Source organism: Cydia strobilella, chromosome Z (genome assembly GCF_947568885.1).
Source record: "Cydia strobilella chromosome Z, ilCydStro3.1, whole genome shotgun sequence".
Taxonomy (NCBI): Eukaryota; Metazoa; Arthropoda; class Insecta; order Lepidoptera; family Tortricidae; genus Cydia; species Cydia strobilella.
Window position 1 is genome coordinate 56,732,740 of NC_086068.1, and position 20,650 is coordinate 56,753,389.

Below are 20,650 nucleotides of genomic sequence, written 5' to 3' on the forward strand. Positions count from 1 at the left end.
CGCAAAATTTCCGGACCTATCAGTGAAATCTTTTTTTTTTTGCATAACGAGGAAGGACACTGAATTGTTTTTATAAAATATCATCATCATCCCCACGCACACGAAGTCGCGCGCAGAAGTTGCTATTAATGATATAGCCCCACCTAACGACCAAAATTTTAAACCGAAATATATTCAGAGCAACTGAGATATTAGGTAAAAACCCGCACTACAGCCATATCTTCCGTCGCAAGATTCGCGCGGCGCGCCATATCTTTAATTAGCGTAAAACCTCTCAACTATAGTTCAATACTGCAACTATAATTCACAAGTTGAAAACGAAATTAGGTATCAATACCAAAGTTCCTTTTGGTTTACTCCGAGTTTCTTCCATTTATAAATAAACCTTGCTTTAGAACTACAAAAAATACGGTAAAAGACACCTGTACGAATAAAACACAGTTAATTTTGGACCAGAGTTGGGAGCTTTGGTGCTATACTTGCGAGGTTTTACAGTAAGGCCGTTCCATCGGTCTGCCGCTGTCACTGTCACATTTCGCAAGAAAGAACGGGAAAGATCATGCGCGCCAAGTTTCCATTATGATCGAATTTTGTCGATTTTTATTTATTTTAAAAACGTTACCTTACAATATCGAAATTAGAAAGCTATGAAATTACTATTTAAGTTAAGATTGTTTTTTCTTCTTCTTTTTGTTTATAGTATCACATAATAAATAACCTAGTAAAGTTTGATTAAAAGTCCGAATTAGAGGTAACTTTGGGAATTAATTGTATCGAGCGAAGTATCATAATTCGTGTATCGGAAGCTATGTTATTAAAGATAATATAGTCAAGAACTACATATATTTTTTCCACGTCTACGAATATCAACGCCTCTTAGAAAAACATGATCATATAAGGAGATTCCTCGCCTTCTGGCTCAGGGAACCGCCGTTTCTAACTTTAGCTGCCCTCTAAAAGCATTTCGCTTAAGAAACATAATATATGCAGATGTATTATGATGCTGGAAACAATAGAGGGTAATTAAACAAATCTCTTTTATGCGAGGGGACAATGGCCGCTGATGAGTAGACGACATAAGGGCTTGTGTACGAGGTTTTTGACATGATAACGTCTTACAAATCGATAAACACCGGTAGCATGCACGAAAGTGTCACGTTGTGGACAGATCTCCATGGTAACGTTACGGCCACGTTGTATATATGCAATTTTTCATCAATGTTTTCTTATGACGTTATCACGCAAAATTATCGTCCGTAAACCGACTTTACAGACACCCATATTTTTACGGATACTTTTTTATCCTTATATATATATGATAGGCCCCCCTCCCCCTCCCCCCCATCCCCCTTGGTGATATTTGGTGAGGTTCTTGGCTACCTCCCCCACACATAACCTCACGTGTATTTTTTTGAAATTTTGAAGTGCGAAAAGATTTACGTATGTTTAACGAAACCGAGAATAAAGTATCTACTCGTGTGGTAGATATTTTTTCTTATTTTCGTTCACTGTAGAAAATACAGGCCTCCTTATACAACATGATCTAACGTGATTTTTTCGTCCCCATCAAACTTCACGTGATTTGTGCACAAGCGCTAATGTCTGACTGTCAGCTTTGTACTGCTGGTTTTGTACTCTTACGTCAAACTAATCCCTTGAATGCTAGCCTAGCGGTTGCACGGAGTGGGTTAACGAGAAATAGTGTGAGCAACGCTCGCAGCGTTTTACTAGCGAACAACTTGCTAACGCGAAGCGGCGCGGCGCGGCGCGGCGGGCCCACGGCGTTCGCGTTCGCAACGAGATCGCCCACGTAGGACTCTTCTATAGGTATCAAAGGATTGATTCACCCCGCCCCACCCCGCGCGGCAGAATTATGAAATTTTATATACATATGTGCAGTCACATTACTTAAAAAGCTGGCCAGAAATTTGTCTTGCAGTATATTTGCTTATCACGTGTAGCAACCCTAATTTCCATTGCGAAACTCGTTAAATAATACACCGTACTCGCAATTTCGAATGGGTTTAGACACTGTTTAAAAAAATCATAAATAAATAAGTATTATTTTTTTTCAAAATCCAGTAGATACTCGTACAAAAATTGAGATAAAATATTGAAGAACCGATATCCGTTTGTCTTATAATTCTATATGTAATGCAAAAGTAGATACGATTCAAAACTTGTCAAAAATCGATGAAGTAGTAAATGTCATTTTGTATGGGATTTTGAGTTTCTAAAACGTCCCGCTTGGCGCGTTGTTTCAAATCCCATACAAAACTAGACAACGCAAACGCTTGTAATAACTGTCAGTGTCAGTTTAGAATTCTGATTTTCACGCTGGTTCCTCAACTTACCCAAAACCTTGTCGGAATCGGGGCAATTCAAGCCCGTATTCATTAGCATTATTTATCTTACGAAGTACATAATTTAAAGTTCCCCAGTTTATAGTCAAAGGAATTTGAACCCTAAGAGCGTTTTCACATTGTCCGATCCGTTATCGGATGTAGGATCCTACATCCGCGTGCCCGGATGCCGTCTTTAGCTGTCACGCACACTAAAACAAGCATTATGCCTACAGTGCGTATGCACAAATAAATATTATCGGTCCGACAGCTGACGGGGGGCTCCGACATGGCTGAATTTATTGGAAGCGCCTTTCCGATATCGGATGACGGAAGGCGCCTATGACATAAACAGCTGCAGGAGAGTGCCATTTAGTCCTTCTTATTTTCGTTATTTATCGTTTTTTAGTAATCATGACTTATTAAATGCATACATAAAAACAGAGAAACATCTTACATTTTACTTCCTTCCGACATCTGATATCGGATCGGACAATGTGATAACGCTCGTCTTTTGAGCGTCGGCGTCTAGTCAGCGCTATGGAAAATGGCGTCGCTGCGCAGTTGCGCCAACGTTGCGTTGAGCCGCAGTCATAGAGTTGACTAAACCGGCCAAGTGCGAGTCGGACTCGCGCACCGAGGGTTCCGTACATTACCTACATAATTTTAACAATGTATTTTTTAACCGAAACGTGAGTGAAAGGTAAATTGCGGTTTACGATTTATGACGTATTAAAAAAAAACTACTTACCAGATCTCGTTCAAACCAATTTTTCGGTGGAAGTTTGCATGGTAATGTACCTATACATCATATATTTTTTTCAGTTTTATCATTCTCTAATTTTAGAAGTTACAGGGGGGGGGGGACGGGGGGGGACACACATTTTACCACTTTGGAAGTGTCTCTCGCGCAAACTATTCAGTTTAGAAAAAAATTATATTAGGAACCCTAAATATCATTTTTGAAGACCTATCCATACTCGTAGATAGGTACCCCACACATATGGGCTTGATGAAAAAAAAAGTATAAGTTTTAGTTCCAAGTATGGGGAGCCCCCAAAATTTATTGTTTTTATTTTATTTTTGTGTGAAAATCTTAATGCGGTTCACAGAATGCATCTACTTATCAAGTTTCAACCGACGGACATCGGAAGGACAGACAGACAGACATGTCGAATCTATAAGAGTTCCGTTTTTTGCCATTTGCCTACGGAACCCTAAAAAGTAATCTCGTTCTCTCGAAACGTAATATTACACTAAGATATCACATCACTTGGTCTCGGTCTCGGTACACCGCCGGAAGTGCCGAAAGCATCGCAGAGCGAGAGCGAGCGAGCACTGAGTGCGAGTGCAAGCGGGATAACAAATTGTATTGCGGGGTATACATTACGCGCACGGTGTGTATACTTGAACTGACCATTCGTATCGGCGCGTCAATCTATAATGAATCGAATTTAGTACGCGCGCTTCGGCCGGTGGTTCGCGCTAGCTAGCTATGAGTGATATTTGAAGTAATTGTTCATGTTCTGGAGTGATATGTAATGCCATATTACGCGTTCGAGAGATATCTTATTTGTGATATTACGAGCATTACTTACACATGTCTACTAGACGCCGACGAGACGAGACGCTAGTCGCTGGCCCAAGGTTCTATGTTTCATTTCATCGAACTGAAATTTGACCATTATCATAGTAACATTAAGTCGAATTTCAAATATCAGGAAAATGTAACATAGAACCCTGTAATATTGGGCCAGCGTAGTGTAGGGTGGCCCTAAGTAACAGTTCCCCGTTCCCCAGCTGTCGTGTCTTGGTTGAATGCGTTTCCGTTGGCCGACCGGTTGGAAGAGCGGTCAACCGACGTTGACGGCTCGAGCTTTGTGCAGTCGCCCTCAGATATATATCGGAGCGGCCGAGGCGCTCAAAAATATCTAAACACGCACTCTAGCGCCTTGACAATAGAGGCGTGTTCAGATAATTTTGTGAGCACCTTGGCCGCTCTGATATATCTGATGGCCACGATTCACTGGCTGGGGCACTGAATGGCCACGCTACATGTATTATGCAAATCGTTTGAGTATCTATGTCACAGGATAAGTAATAGTATTATCATACAGAACGGCCACGCACCGCCCCGCCCCGACTCGAATTACCTCGCCCCGCGACAGCAGATTGACGGCCGTTTGCCGGCCACTCAGTACTGTTTTTAAGCAACTTACACAATGACGCATGCCGCGTGTCCAGACGTGCCGTTCACACATAGAAACGCAAGTGATTTTTTTAGGGAATAGTTCGGTCTAGTGCAGTGGAGGGAATCGTGTCTTTGATTTTAGTACATGTACTACACAAGCCTAATAGTAATTGCCGCGCACCGCTACGGAACGGACGCCTGTTCGCGCTTGCGCCACCTAGCGGTCATATATGTCGTAATTACGTGTTTTGTTAGAGAGTGAATCTTCTGTACCTAGCACTATTATTTATTCTGTACTAAAGCAGTACTATTAGTTATTCTGTACTAAAGCCTATGCCTTGCGCTCACTCCTTGGCGTGGAACACCCGTTACAGCCAAGTGATTTTACGCCAGCGGCCCGGAATAGGTTTAAGATTGTAGATACCATAGATAGATATACATACACCACGATGTGCTGCTAAAGCACGGCCGGCTTTTGAGCTTTAAAAATATCAGATTGATTTGGGCCATTTTATTTAAAAATAATCAGATTTTGATTTTTTTATGTTACTTAGGATCAGCTCTTTCAATTCTGATACGAGTAAAAATATATTCCATTTTTTTTTACTATGACGGTAACGAATGGAAGGAACAAGGAACCGACAGAATTATGTAATTTTGAAAATGACTAATACCTATCTAATATATAATATTTTTCTGCTATGGCAACAGTTAGCAAGATGCCTTCGTAAGCTTTACAGAAGTACTTAACGCAGCTTACTAGGTAGGCGAACAACACGCGAACGCGATGCGGTGCGGCGCGGCGCGGGGTGAATCAATCCTTTGATACCTATAGAAGTGTCCTACCGTCCTTCCTACGTGGGCGATCTCGTTGCGAACGCGAACGCCGTGGGCCCGCCGCGCCGCTTCACTTTGCGTTGGCGAGCTGTTCGCTTACGTAAGACGCTGCGAGTATTGATGAGTAAATACCTACTAGTGATTTTGAAAAATATTTTTTACCTTTTACAAAAGTCATAAAAATTTGTGGCAAATATTCATTGTACTAAACATTTCATTTACGCTTACGTACCCTTAAGTGTGTGTGTGTGTGTGTGTGTGTGTGTGTGTGCGTGTGTTCGAAAGTGTGATGAAAAAAATTGTGTAACTCGGTGGGAAAAAAATTATACGTGTCACAAGGTACCTAAATATGTACCTGTAATCAGAATCACATACAATATTAAATGTATAACCTTTTACCTTTACTTTTACCTTTTTTTTTTAATGTAGCATTTGATATATTAATGTTCTAATTTTAATATACCGACTTTGAGGGGCTTCCATTTTACTCATCAGAGCAATGAAAAAATCGACAAGTGCGAATCGGACTCGCCCACCGAGGGTTCCGTACTTTTTGAAATGAAAAGGAAAAGAAAAGGAAGGGGAGCCAAACGAATTTTTAATGCAAAATATTGACAACTCGGATATTAGTGCGAGCGCATAGACATACTACATTAGTAATACAAGTAGTTATAGACGCGCCACCGAGCGACCGGGCACGGGCACGAGCACTATGGAAGAGTGATAGAGACAATAACGTTTCGTTTTCTGCAAACGGTTGTCATCTGTGCTAAGCCCCCAGTTGAGATGACGTTTTATTGAGTAACACATCGTAGAGATCTTATAATATAATATGCGTGTAGATGAAGCAGTGTAACTGTACATAATTAGGCAATCACCGCACCGCTCGCCGTCGGCAGGGTGTTCATCCTCACACCTCACACCCTAGAACCTAAATGGTCGCGTACTGTGCGGTTTAAGAGGAATTTCCTCCCGCGGACGCTTCGGCTGTGGAATGGTCTCCCTGCCGAGGTTTTCCCGAAGGGCCAGTATGGGGTTCTTCGAAAAAGGAGTGTACAGGTTTAAGGGTCGGCAAGGGTGTAATATCTCTGGTGTCTGGCGTCCATAGGCTACGGTAACTGCTTACCCCACCGACGTGGTATAAAAAAAAAACAATTTAGAACAAACAGAATACGGTAAATAATTTCGGATGTCACCTATTAGTGCCATTTCTAACTTATATGGGAAACGTCTAAGGCCTCTGACACAAGTGATTTGATTTACAACACTCGTGCCACAGTATACGTAATATACACAGTAGCACTTTCGGTACAGGTCAAAAGAAGGGTAATCATAGCGATAACCTTTAAGAGGGGCGTAAAGCCAGGTAATTAGAATGAATGAAACGATGCCGCGTAATTGTTGCTTTTATATTGCATATTTACACGTTTTAATTATCGGAAAATACATAAATAAAACAAAACAACAATCACACGTTAAACCAGATTATATTTGCACGGGCAAACTTAAGGTCAATATAAAATAATCACGAATACAGGTAAAATTTTAATTTATTTTCAGTTGTACTTCATTACCAAAGAGTAAAGTAAGTAGAGAGAGAGGGGTAGAGAGCCCTATTGATGCATTTTATGGAAACGCATTTGAAAGCGCCATCTCTGACTTCATCCTGAAACTAAGTTTGTATGTGTGCGTGCACAACTACATATGCATCCATACGTGTACTTTCGTCCTACATAATATTAGGACTACTTGTTTGGTTTAAAAGTAAATTTTTGGTTTCTCGTAACAAAAATCTGATATTGGTTACAACATATACATATATACCTATTACCTTGCAGCTTAGCAGTATAATTTCAGTATAAAATAGCCAGTGATATATCCATACTAATATTATAAATGCGAAAGTCTGTTTGTCTGTCTGTCTGTGTGTTCCCTCTTCACGCTTAAACCGCTGAACCGATTTAGATGAAATTTGGCATAGAGATAGGTTGAGTCCCTGAGAAGGACATAGGATAGTTTTTATCCCGAAAATCATCCCTTAAGAAAGTAAAAAGCGGGGTGGAATTGAGATAATTAATGAAGTGCCTGCTAATTTGTGTGCATAATATGCTTAAATTTAGATTGCTATGAGATTTTCTCCAGGCGCTATTCTTACTCTAGCTGCGGTTACTAAGTCCACGCAGATGAAGTCGCGGGCAAAAGCTAGTGTATATATAATAGCCGAAGGATCTGCAGAGAAATATTTTATACAGAAGTATATTTTCAAAATTGTCTTAAAAGATAAAAACGCGCCATTATCTTTTCTTTCCTTCTAGTTTTCTGGCTTCATCATTGAAACTGATACGCATCATTTAAGTTAAATGCCTGTACTTCAGGAAAACGAGTCGCAAAATGTGCACATTGCCTTTTATTATTTTGTAGGCGCTTTCTTTTTAATTTACTCCTGTAATGTATTATATATATTAAACCGTCTCTCTCTCATCGTCTAATTTATATATATTAAAGATAGATATAACTCTGTAATAGATGGATACAGTCTAAGGAAAAAACGTGCCTCGAAAATCACGAAAATTTGATTCTCGATCAGATGGCGCCACTAGTTTTGGCCTACTCTCGTATAGACGGCGTTGATGGTTTCATTTGTTATTTATAATTTTAACGCATATCAGTGAAAGAACATGGGTCAAAATCAAATAAAAATAATTAATGCAAATAAAAAAAACATTTATCCATGTTTAAATACATAAAATACATTTTATCGTATGTTTATAAATCTTCATTTTTAGTTTTAAAGTATGTCGATAGATGGCAGTGAATTTACGGTGGTTACAAAATGTACTATGACAGTACCGCTCTATCTTATTATATCCTCTTTGATATATATTAAGTCGATGATTGTGATTGATTGAACGTGAGTGACCCTGGCCTGTTTAATATATTCAATATGTCAGTGTCTCACGGAAGTTTTTTTATTAAAATTACTCCTGTAATGATACACATTTTGATAATGAACGCATTTAGGTACAAATAATTTAATATGAAATTAAAATAACCTGGATAAAATGATTTTATACTTTTAAATCAACCGTTGGAATTGAAATATATTATAATGTATTATTTTAGTAGATATATTATAAATTCTGACTCACATGTTGAGTCGATGCAATATCAAATCGCATCGTCAGAAATGTCAACATTGTCAATAAAAAAATTACATAATAATCTCCCTCCATAATGAACTTGATGATGATGATTATAATTTGTACAAATAAAGACTTTTACCCACTTATAATATTTTTCCTAAATACTTACTTTGTACATATTTTAATAAATTCTCAAATGACAATTAGCAAACACGCATCAACGCACTGATGCATGCTCACAAATGTCAGTCCTTAGTCCTTACTAGCGACGATACCAAAATTGACATTTATTTATTGAATCAAGTTACATAACATTACAGCTTACGCAAAAGCGTTACATAGATTCATAACTTAAAACTACTTATTTACTAATTAAAAACCAAAGAGGATATAATATTATAGAGCGGTACTGTCATAGTAAATTTTGTAACCACAGTAAATTCACTACCATCTATCGACACACTTTAATACTAAAAATGAAGATTTATAAAAATACGATAAAATGTATTTAATAAATTCTCAAATGTGGATAATTCTTAAATAGTTTCTTAAATATGGATAAATGTTTTTAGGGTTCCGTACCCAAAGGGTAAAAACGGGACCCTATTATTAAGACTTCGCTCTTAAAACTACTTATTTACTAATTAATAACAAACTTACATCTTACGCTTAGAGGATATAACCAAACAGAGTAGCCATTAACAGGCGTTCCCCTCTGTCCAAAATAGTCGGCCAATGGTCATACACAATGTATCGACTGACGTTTATCTGACATGGCTATTTTGACGTTACGTATACATTCAACGTTCCCCTTCCCCGCAAAAATTGGCACTTTTTTTGTACAGCAAATTACTGAAAAGGCATCTCCATTGGTTATATCCTCCAAGGTACGTGATACGTGACACAATGGGGTTGCCAACTGTCAAAGGTTTGAATAGATGGCGCGTACATAGCTTGCCCCTTTTTCTAAGAGATTTGGCTTAAAGGGCTGGCAATGCTGGCATCCAGGCCGGAAAATTTCATATAAAAAAATTGACACAATTCTAGGGATTGACAAGGCAAGCTAAGCCATTCACATGGAGACTATATAAAGGAGCCAAATCTCTATGTATGAAAAATGTCCATCAAAAAACAGTAATTAGGCGGCGCCACCATACACCGAAATACTACCAAAAACAAGCTACGTAATTTGGTCGGGTTATTTGTTGCCTTAAATATATGGTTCATGTTATACTCATGTCCCAGAGCCTAACTAGCGCCACCGGAGAGATTAGGAACTATTATTTAAAGCTGAAAGCGGTCACTTTTGCAACAATTCTGCCATAAGAGATTGGCATCCTTTCTATACCATCCATAGCCATTCAGTCTTATGTACTAGCTTATTTTGTATTATAATAAAGTTAGTTAAACAAGTCAAACAAATTTAGTTGCATTGAAAGGTCAAGTTTTACTACCTACCATGTGAAAGCTTGTTTGATTGGATGTTTTTAGGGTTCCGTACCCAAAGGGTAATAACGGGACCCTATTACTAAGACTGCGCTGTCTGTCTGCCTATCTGTCCGTCTGTCACCAGGCTGTATCTCATGAACCGTGATAGCTAGACAGTTGAAATTTTCACGGATGTATTTCTGTCGCGGCTATAACAACAAATACTGAAAACAGAATAAAATAAATATTTAAGTGGGGCTCCCATACAATAAACGTGATTTTTTTGCCGTTTTTTGGGTAATGGTACGGAACCCTTCGTGCGCAAATCCGACTCGCACTTGGCCGGTTTTTTTTCAGCTACTGAAATTAAAAGTCTACTGTTCCCGGTTTGCCTATTCGAGATGCTCGTACTACAATTTTAATTAGATCCCACGCGTTAGCACAGATTACCAACCTTTAATACAGACAAATCCCAATAATTGGCGTAGGCACTAGTTTTTACGAAAGCGACTGCCATCTGACCTTTCAACTTTCAACCCAGAGGGTAAACTAAGCCTTATTGTTTCCTCACGATGTTTTCTTTCACCGAAAAGCGACTGGCAAATATCAAATGATATTTCGTACATAATTTCCGAAAAATTCATTGGTACGAGCCGGGGTTTGAACCCGCGACCTCCGGACTCCGGATTAAAACTCGCACGCTTTTACCGCTCTTATTGACTTGTAAAATGACTGCCTTTTACCAATAAAACATCTGAATCTGAATCTAAGGCCACCAGCGCTATAGAACCATGTCACAATGAATCAATTTGTTTATGTACTACGACAGTGCTTATTGAGTGATGTATGTTATGTAACTTATGTATCTAGTAGTTAAAGCGACAAGGTTCTATAGTGACCTAGGAACCAAATTGATATGATATGATATGATTTATTTATCTCACAATATACAATTGCACTTAAAATTACACATGGTAGATTCTTAGGAATTTATATTGTGATTCGGTTTTTTACATTATGAATAATTGAATATGTAAAATAACAGAGACAATCAAAATTACATTCAAAATTATTAAATTACAATAGTATGTCAGCAGTTTCGATAAATTCAAAATAATAGATTAAAAAACATTTAATAAATTAAACAATTATTTAGAAAATATATTCGCCAGGAATGGGTCGTTATTAAGCTATAAAATAAATAAATAAAATTGAGCACTTATGTCACAGAAATTAAGGTCACCATTAAACTAACAAATAAGTAAATTACAATAAACCTTACAATTCCGATGTCAGCAAAGTACTATTTAAATAAATCTAATTAGTGATTTCATAAAACTCCTTTATGGAATACAGTGGATTATCCAATAAAAAGTTTCTCAAACGGCTCTTAAATTTTCTGTCAGAGGGCAAATTGTTTGACTGATGTACAGCTGACTGACGCCAGTGACGCCTGTTTCACCACTGACAATTTGCCGTTTATTTCTGGGTCGATAAGTAACGAAGGTACATAATGTCAATATTTACGTGGAAGCAAACGAGCAGACGAGCCGCCTGATGGGAAGCAGTCATCGCCGCCCATGGACATAAGCAACACCAGAGGAGCCACTTATGCGTTGCCCACCTTTGAGAACCCTAAATACCTGCTTCTTGAAGAACCCCATGTCATAGCGCAAGGGAAACACCTCAGAAGGTAGCTCATTCCACAACTTGCACGTTCTGGACAAAAACGAGCGAGATGCCTGCTTGTTTTTGGTTTGCCACGTGTCAAGAAAGTGAGGATGAGCTTCGTTTCTTTGGCGGGAGGTGCGGTGGTAAAAACGTGACGGTGGCACCAGATCAAAATGTTCTTCAGAACATTCCCCATTATACCAGCAATGTGCGGCGAATTAATTGTCACCGCAGTGAACGGGCATAATCACATCGCGTACCGTGCAATATCCGGGAACGTATGTTTTAGAGAGTGGCATATCTCGTATACCATTGTATAATCTGTGACATGAAGCTCTGAAGTACCTTCTCACTAAGCCTGAGAATCCAGTGACAACCACATTTGAAATCCCAGACATTTAATGAAATCATCCACAGTGCTCAAACATGAGGATTAATATTACATATATGGATTTAAAGCTATTGGACTGTATGCCAAGTTATTAGTTCTTATACCTATCAGCCAGATTGCTGTTTCTAAAAATAAAATTGATAATTAGTATTGTTTTGCGCGATTGTTAATTTAACACATTCACTGCCTAGAAATGTGTGTTCATTTTGTACTGAAAACGGGGCGCCCGGCACCGAAAGTGTTAAACTTTAAAAAGTTAATGTCGAAGGTACCAATTTGTCGCTTACCGTAAGGATGAGATTTGCTTGTATTTTTATACGAATAACCTGTCAAAGCGTCCTTATGGCAAGCGACAAAGTGGGACGTTTTGCCGGCCGCGAACACATAATATAATTTAGTATCCTTTTAAGGTTTAGAAAAAAATCTTTTACTATTCCCTACTAATACTTAATGCGAGAATAACTCTTTGTCTATCTAGCTCTTCACGCTTTAGAGTCCCCGGCAAGCTCGGTTCTCTATACATGCGTAGTTACGCTCTCATTTTAAAACGAGTAGCTACTTTGCTCTGAGACTTTGTACTTACAATAGAATAAGGTAAATCTATGTCTGTAATTAGTTTATGTAGCTTCAGATACCATAGTAAAAAAAATACAGCGAATTTAAGTTTTTCATACAAAACTTATTTTTGCTCTATTTCGGTTTTTTTATAAACTGGAGCTATATAAACTAATTTCAGACCTAGATATCCCTCATGTCATTGTATGTGCAAAGTTTCATTTAAATGTAATAGTTTTAAAATGAGAATGAAGCTCCGTTTGTATGGGAAGGTGAAATTCGGCCGAGCTTGGCGGGGACTTTTAAACCGCTAAACCAATTTAGATGAAATTTGATATTGAGATAAAGCCCCGGGCGCCAGACAGAAGCTAGTATCTCTATATTGATATGCATATTTGTCCACAGCCGGAGCGAGTCGGCTCTCAACAGCCCGACGGAGCCCGACGTGTCCCTAGCAGCCTCCCTTACGGACCCTATAGAGGCCACAACGCTAGAGGAGGCCCGAAGGACCATTAGGTAACATACTGATACCTTAAAACATCGCTTTGGTTTCATGGCACATAAATATCGAATGCCATTGTCTTTATATGTCCTAAATTTCAAAACAACATAGTTTAGTTTCAGTTTCAAAATAATAAAATTGTCTTTACAGAGACCTAAGAATGAAGTATCGCGCCCAAGCCCACCAGCTTCTAACCTGGCGGCGCGCGCACCGCATCCAAGAAGATCTCGTCTCCCGTCTACAAATAGAGAAAGCCAACCAGCTGAAATCCCTCTCCAGCCAGCTCCTCCTCTTCGAATCACGCCTGGTCCGAAAACAGAAGGAAATCTGCAACATCATCGCCGTCAGAGAGTCCATCATTGCCAAACAACAGAAAGCCATCGAAGCCTTGCAAGCGAAACTATTAGAAAACGGAATAGAACCAACACAAGCCATCCCGGACTTCAGAGAAATGCTCCAAGACACACAAATCGCCGATTTCGATAGCCTCAACGATTCCGATTCAGCCGTCATTATGGAAGACGTTGATTCAGACTGTAGTAATCTCACGCACGTACCACGCTTTAGAAACGCCGACTCGGTCACCATCGTACGATCCATCTCAGACGCTATCGATCCTAATTTAAAATACAGTATTATCCGCCGTTCTAACGGCTTCCTACGGCGTCCTGAGATATTAGAAACTGTGTACAGCGTTGAAGAAGAAGCCGATGCGGACTCCATGAAAGGTCTTAGCGCTCAGAACTCAACAGAAAAAGAGATTAAGGACAATAAGACGGACGAAGAAAAACAGAACGATTCCACAAGTCTTCTCACTCAAAGACGTGATAACTTCCGCATGAGAAGCGTCATGTTAACCGAAGCGCTCAAAAGCATAGACGATGAGAAGAAGAACGAGGCTTGGGCTTACAGCTATGTTCCAAAGAAGACCGCTTCAGACGACGAAGCTACTGAAAGCGACGAGGAAACGAAACGCAATCCAGTAGTAACCTACAACCGTGTAATGTCGAATCATCGGAACGTGACGAAACCAAAAGACGTGAAATACAAGAGGATAAACAAAGCAAAGTCGAAAAGCTTGGAGGAGTTGCGGGGCCGGCTCAAGAACTGGGTCGACAAAGGGAATAAGTTCGCAAACTTGACCTTGGAGCATGCGCAGAGCTACGCTTAAAGTTCCTTTGCGACTAGTCGCACGTTTAAGAGGAAAGTGGACGTCGGTGTCCATACACTTCCCATTATCCTCTCTCTATATAATTATGTTGTAATTTAAATATGCTACTGGAGCTATGCCTCTTTAAATCATTTCTCGATTTTAAATTATTTTACGTTTTCGGACATTTCAATAATGTTTACAATTTTTTTCGTTTCAATCTCTTATAATAATTTGAAATTAAAAAAAAGTCTAACGAAATAGCCATAGTATATACATCAATTGCGTAAAAACGTCAATATTCAGAGAGGAAATGGGGCCTTCGTTTGCATAGCGAAGCGGTCGTCCATTTTCCTCTTAAACTAGTAGCATATTTCTAAATCTCTATACCTCTGAAACCTAGAGCTTATATTTCTCGATGTTTCTACTTAAATATTTAGATTGTATGCCATAAATAAATTTTACTGTCATATACATAAAACTTGGACATTTATAGTTAGGGAAGTGAGGTTTTGCGAGACGTTTAAATAAGTTGAATAGCTATTTCGAAATGTTCCATAACATAACTCATAATCATTCCAAAAATAACTTACGACTGCCCGTGGTAAAATGGTCTAACTTCCTTTGATGTTATTAAGAGCTACACGTACTTAGCCGGGCATTTTTTTCCAAAATAGGTAAATTTAATGTTTTTCCTACTCAAAATCACGAGCTCCTTCGTTTCTACTAGGAGGAAAAAAGCGTCCCAAGTTTCATTTTTTCCATTCCGTTACCATTTTTCAAACACATTGCACTACCGAGTACGGCGGTAACGAAACGGAAAGTATGTAAAATGTATGAAAATATTTGGGACATTGTTTATTTCCTAGGAGCATGGAATCAGCTCATGATTCTGGACACAAATAACATTAAATTTGCATATCGTAAAAAGAGTCCAGTGCATCAATACAGAAAAAAATGCACAGCCGCCGCGATACAAGGGTGTTCATCCTCACACCCTAGCACCTAAATGGTCGCGTACTGTGCGGTTTAAGAGGAATTTCCTCCCGCGTACGCTGCGGCTGTGGAATGAGCTCCCTGCCGAGGTTTTCCTGAGGGGCTACAGTATGGGGTTCTTCAAAAAAGGAGTGTACAGGTTTTTAAAGGGTCGGCAACGCGCGTGTAATATCTCTGGTGTTGCAGGCGTTCATAGGCTACGGTAACTGCTTACCATCAGGCGGGCCGTATGCTTGATTGCCACCGACGTGGTATAAAAAAAAAAAAAAAAAAAAAATACAATCTCCCGCTCTCATTTTAAAACGACATTCTGTAATAATATGGAATTTAACATTAACATTCAAATAACATATAAGTGTCGTTCCACGGGTAAAGGTATGGCGGTTGGCGCTTACGTCGCGTAGCACCGCAATAATATTGGAACGTCATTATGTCATTAATAACAGCGTAAGTGCTGACCGCCATAAGGTACCTTTACTCGTGGTACGTCACATATCTATGTCTAGTACTAGTTTTCGTTACTAGAAATTGTAATACAAAGCCATTAGGGAAGTAGAAATTTTACATACAAAAATTCTCGCTCTAATATTTTCTTTGAATAAAAATTTTTAACAGCGAAAACTAGTAAATTACATAGAAATACGAGTGTGTTACGTAAATGTTCAATCCAAGTTTCATGTAATTTAAACATGTTGTTTTAAAATAAGAGCTCTATTGTATGGGAGCCGTTTTTTATCAGCAGGTTCGTATGACTCTTAAAGGCTTTTAGGAAAATATGAGCGGTTGGCCGGCATGATTGTTTGTTTTAAACCAGTCATAAAATTAGACACGTGTGCAGTTTGACCTTTAGATTGCCAATTAGCTTACGCTGCGTCTTACGTAAGCGAACAACTCGCGAACGCGAAGCGAAGCGGCGCGGCGCGCCCACGGCGTTCGCGTTCACGAGATCGCCCACGTAGGACACTTCTATAGGTATCAAAGGATTGATTCACCCCGCGGCGAATCATTTCGCTTCGCGTTCGCGTGTTGTTCGCCTACGTAGTACGCTGCGAAAAGGTACCATTTCACGCTTGACGGAAACTCGCAACGGTAGGCTTTTAATGCTGGAGTGGCGTTCGGACTTCATAAATGTGTTCGTGATTTGATATCTAATTGAGATCGCAGGGAATCTTGCTCGTCTGCGATGAACAGGGAGCGAAACTTTAGTGCCGACGACAGACGGATGACGTCAAGCGAAATACATACCTTGGGTTAAAAATGAAATAAATGTATTGTTCCTGTTGTCAGCTTTTAACAACAAAAGCAAGAAATAGGTATAGCAGTCGCCTTAACATATAACGCAGCGGCCGAGGCGCTCAAAAACCTGCTGCCACCTAAACTAACAGCAAAACCAAGAAATAGTTATAGAACTTTTTTATATTTTTGTTATAATTATATTACCCAATTGTATTGCAATTGAAGTCATAAGAATATTTTATTCGTACCACCTGTCTTAGGAAAATTTTACTATTCACATTTTTTTGTAAAAAAACAAACATTTTTATTAATAAACAATAATATTATAATTATCATTAAAGCATTACGAATGACGTTGTCATTAGGGTATCGCAATTTTATACATATATATATATAAGAGCATCCTGTGTGAATTTGCTTCATAATGACGTCGACGGCACAAAAGTTTCGCAGCAATATCAATAATATCATATCAATATCATATTTTTAAAATTCGCATGTCGCTCCTGATTGTGGTTTGCAGTGGATCGTGGACTCGTATCTTAAAGTAGTCACTATCTGGAGGTGCTTTGGGGAAATTATGAACGATGGTAACTTCCGTAATCTGCCTCGAAAGGAATTTGTTTCTTTCCTAGTAATATTTTCAGGTCCATCCCACACTAGCGTCGTTCGAGCGTTAGCGTCTAGTCAGTCAGCGCTATGGAAAATGGCGTCGCGCGATGCAAAAGAGTTGACGCTCTCGAGACGCCAGTGTGGGGTGGCCCTGAAAATATTACTAGGAAAGAAACAAATTCCTTTCGAGGCAGATTACGGCCATTGGAAAACGCTAGTGAAAATTATTGTAAGCAATCAGTATACATAAACATGATTAATTCCTCTTTGCCTACATTCAATTCGACGTGTGTATATTTTGACGAATGGTAATATATTTTTGTGAATATCTGTTACTTACAACCATTAAATAAATATGATACTCAGTAGCCACATTATTAATGTAAAAGACGTTTGATGCCTGACAGTATGCCTGGCATATTTAAACTAATAAATATTTAGGCTAAAAGTACTAAACTCTATTGCAATTCAATAATGTCTTATAATGTTTTTAAGATCTTTGTATTATACACAAATCACAAGAAAGAAAATATACCTACATCACTACAATATTGTATTTACATCTCAAGTCATTCAAAGATAACACTTAATTTTTTTTATCCATTTACTTATAACTAATTATTTTGCTACATACATATATAGGTACAGTCAAGGATATCAGCCTTTCTAAAAATATTTTCGAAAATTGCTATTGCGATCTATATACGTAAATAAAAAATATAGTTTCATCTTTGATTATTGTAAATAAAATTACTGTTTTACTGGGATATTTAACTACCTATATGACATTTAAAAATTCGTTTTGAATGAAGGTATGTTAAGTACAAATGTTAAGATATGTGGGCAAATATTTTAGGCCCACAGTCCCTAAAATATCTGGTGAGTCTGTTAGCCAAGTAATTCAACGTTTATCTCTATTTCAAATAACACAGCGTGCATGACACATGCCTCGCGAGTTCACGGCGATAAAATGTAATGCGTCGCGTGGTGGAATGCCTCGATTAAAATGCCTCGCTCAAGCCCATGACATTTGTGCAATAGTCAAATCCATGTATACATTTTTGACTTTATTTGGAATAAAGGTAAAGAAATTTGTAAATATTTATGATAACTGCACATATATCAAACAGTTTGTGACGTCCGAAGTGGCTAAATATATCAGGACACATCCTCATTTCTATATGGTAACAAAGGTGTGTTGCGATATATTTGACTGTCCTTGTCTATTTGATGCTGCTTGTGTCTACCTATCAGTTTAAGGCCATAAACCGTATTGCATTGATACGGGAAAAAAGGAGGTAAAATTATCCCCAATAAATATCAGGATCCTTATCTAACATAGACAAAACGTTCAGCATAATAAGACGCCATACAGAAAAACCAGAAAAATAACAGTACTCGGAAATCTTCGTGTTTCTATGAAATACGAGTGACAGATGTATTATCAGGTGCGGGTGGAAGTGGGACAGCAATAAACAGCCGATGAGTCCCGAGCAATAATAATACTTCGCTTTACAGTAAGAGAACTTTTTGTACAGTAGCATTCCTGGCGAGGCATATCCGCTTCATTCGATAATATAATACAAATCAGATTCAGCCAAGCCTTCAACCAGAACCGCGTTTGCGTTATGTCTATTCTTCTATGGGATTTTAAACAGCGCGCCAAGCGGGACTTTTGGAAACTCAAAATCCCATACATAATGACACTTAACGCAAACGCGTACGTTGCGGCACGCTATCTAATGAAATGTACACTAGGGGTACATTACTTAGCTGACCAAAATAACTTCTTACTTACCGCCTCGGTTGAACGGTATCTAGACGATGTTTTCCATGGATTACCGTACCTGTAGAAAAAAAATATTCTTGATACTTGTTCTACTGTAAATATATCAACGTTTGTGAAAATCGATGTAAGTATTAGTTAATTAGTAATATGTCTCTTTATTTCTATTTCCTCTCTTGCTCAAGTCTTTTGGAAATGGTTACATCGGTCCCTGCCAAGCGGGGAGCATTTTTAAATAAGTCCGCCTTTTCTAACTTAAATTGTACATTTTACACATATGTGTCATTCTTAGCGAAAAGTATCCTTTGGCCCACAAGAATTTAGCCATACATACCATATATCGCATCGTAAGCTCCTCTCAAAGGTACCTTTTTCGTGAGCACGTCACATATCCTACCTTCATGTAAGATATATTTTAATCCAGTAGACTCCATGGTAATGATAATGTGTTAGTTCCAATTATTTATAGTAATTGTACACAGTACTTGTTCAAAACGACTTGTACAGCTATCACCAGTTTGGCTTGACATAAACTTACTGTCTAGCGCAGCGTACAACGTAGGCGAACAACACGCGAACGCGAAGCGAAGCGATGCGGCGCGGGGTGAATCAATCCTTTGATACCTATAGGTGTCCTACGTGGGCGATCTCGTGGCGAACGCGAACGCCGTGAGCCCGCCGCGCCGCGCCGCGCCGCTTCACGTTCGCGAGTTGTTCACTTGTTGTGTTTGTTATTGTCAGAAGGTTCAAATGTAAGAAAAGAATAAGACTGCAAAAAAAATGATATAGGGGAAACGAAGTGCCCCGTGTCATCTAGTTAAAAAAATAAGCATAAATCCTTTTCAGTTTTTCTATTAGGAGCGAAATATGGTTATTTTGTTTCTTAATAAAAAAACAAATTGACTGTAAAATAAATCGGTCTAAATGCCGTCTTAATATCAGATATTTTTTCCTAATTGTTTAGAAAAAACAAGAGAAATAGGTACCTATATTGTCGAAGTTAAATAGTCGTTAAAATGTGTCGTTTACATACCTACTGTTTTAAAATTACTAAGTGGTTCAGTATTCTATTGAAGTAAAAAAAAAATATTAACACATAAATATTACAGCATTGCTTTCAGTAACATGCTTGCAAAATATGACGATTTGCTGTTGCCATTGTAAAGTTCATCAATTCAAAATTAAGTGGTGCGTTTACACGACAACTTATAGGTACATTGTATAATTTTTCGTGTATAACTTGTCTGATATAATTGACTAGCAAGTTATTAGATTGCGGAGGCCATTATATGTAAAGTTCTACACTTATTTATACACTTTTTTTCGCTCCTTCCATTGCGTTACCGCCGTACAAAGTCTATGAAAAATGGTAACAGAATAGAAATAAAGATATTGAGATTTTTTTTTCTCCTATAATGATCGAAAGAGCTCGTGATTATGAGCAGAAATAACATAAAAAAGCAAATCCGATAGAAAAGTGTAGTGTAAAACTTTAAATAAAATGGTCCATGTTTTTAAGTCGATTAATTGATGATTTCCAAAAGCAGCGTCGGCCATTTTGATATTGCTATTAAGAAGCAGAACTCGTCATATTTATGCAAGCTTAAATAGTGTCAGTGTTTGCTTGATGTACCTTCAATAAACCGTTGTATTTGGTCATATAAGTAGTATTTACACTTGTCTAAAATCCGCACTCCTCAAGTTTTGCGTTCTACTTGTAAGGCCGCGGACAAGACGCACGCGACCGGCGGTGTGACAAGCGGCCGTTCATATATTTGGTTCCCCGCAGGTCCAGGCCGCGGCCTTATAC

General features: G+C 38.5%; 1 protein-coding gene across 1 annotated transcript in view; it reads left to right on the forward strand.

Moving 5' to 3' along the window:
- The window catches only part of LOC134755179 (uncharacterized), a 148,176-nt gene extending 132,993 nt beyond the window's left edge, over nucleotides 1-15,183 (forward strand). Inside the window, exons 3-4 of the mRNA XM_063691685.1 lie at nucleotides 12,964-13,074; nucleotides 13,211-15,183. Of these exons, the coding sequence (XP_063547755.1) occupies nucleotides 12,964-13,074; nucleotides 13,211-14,231 (1,132 nt within the window). The 3' untranslated portion in view covers nucleotides 14,232-15,183. The remainder of the gene's footprint in view (nucleotides 1-12,963; nucleotides 13,075-13,210) is intronic.
- The last annotated feature ends 5,467 nt before the right edge of the window (nucleotides 15,184-20,650 follow it).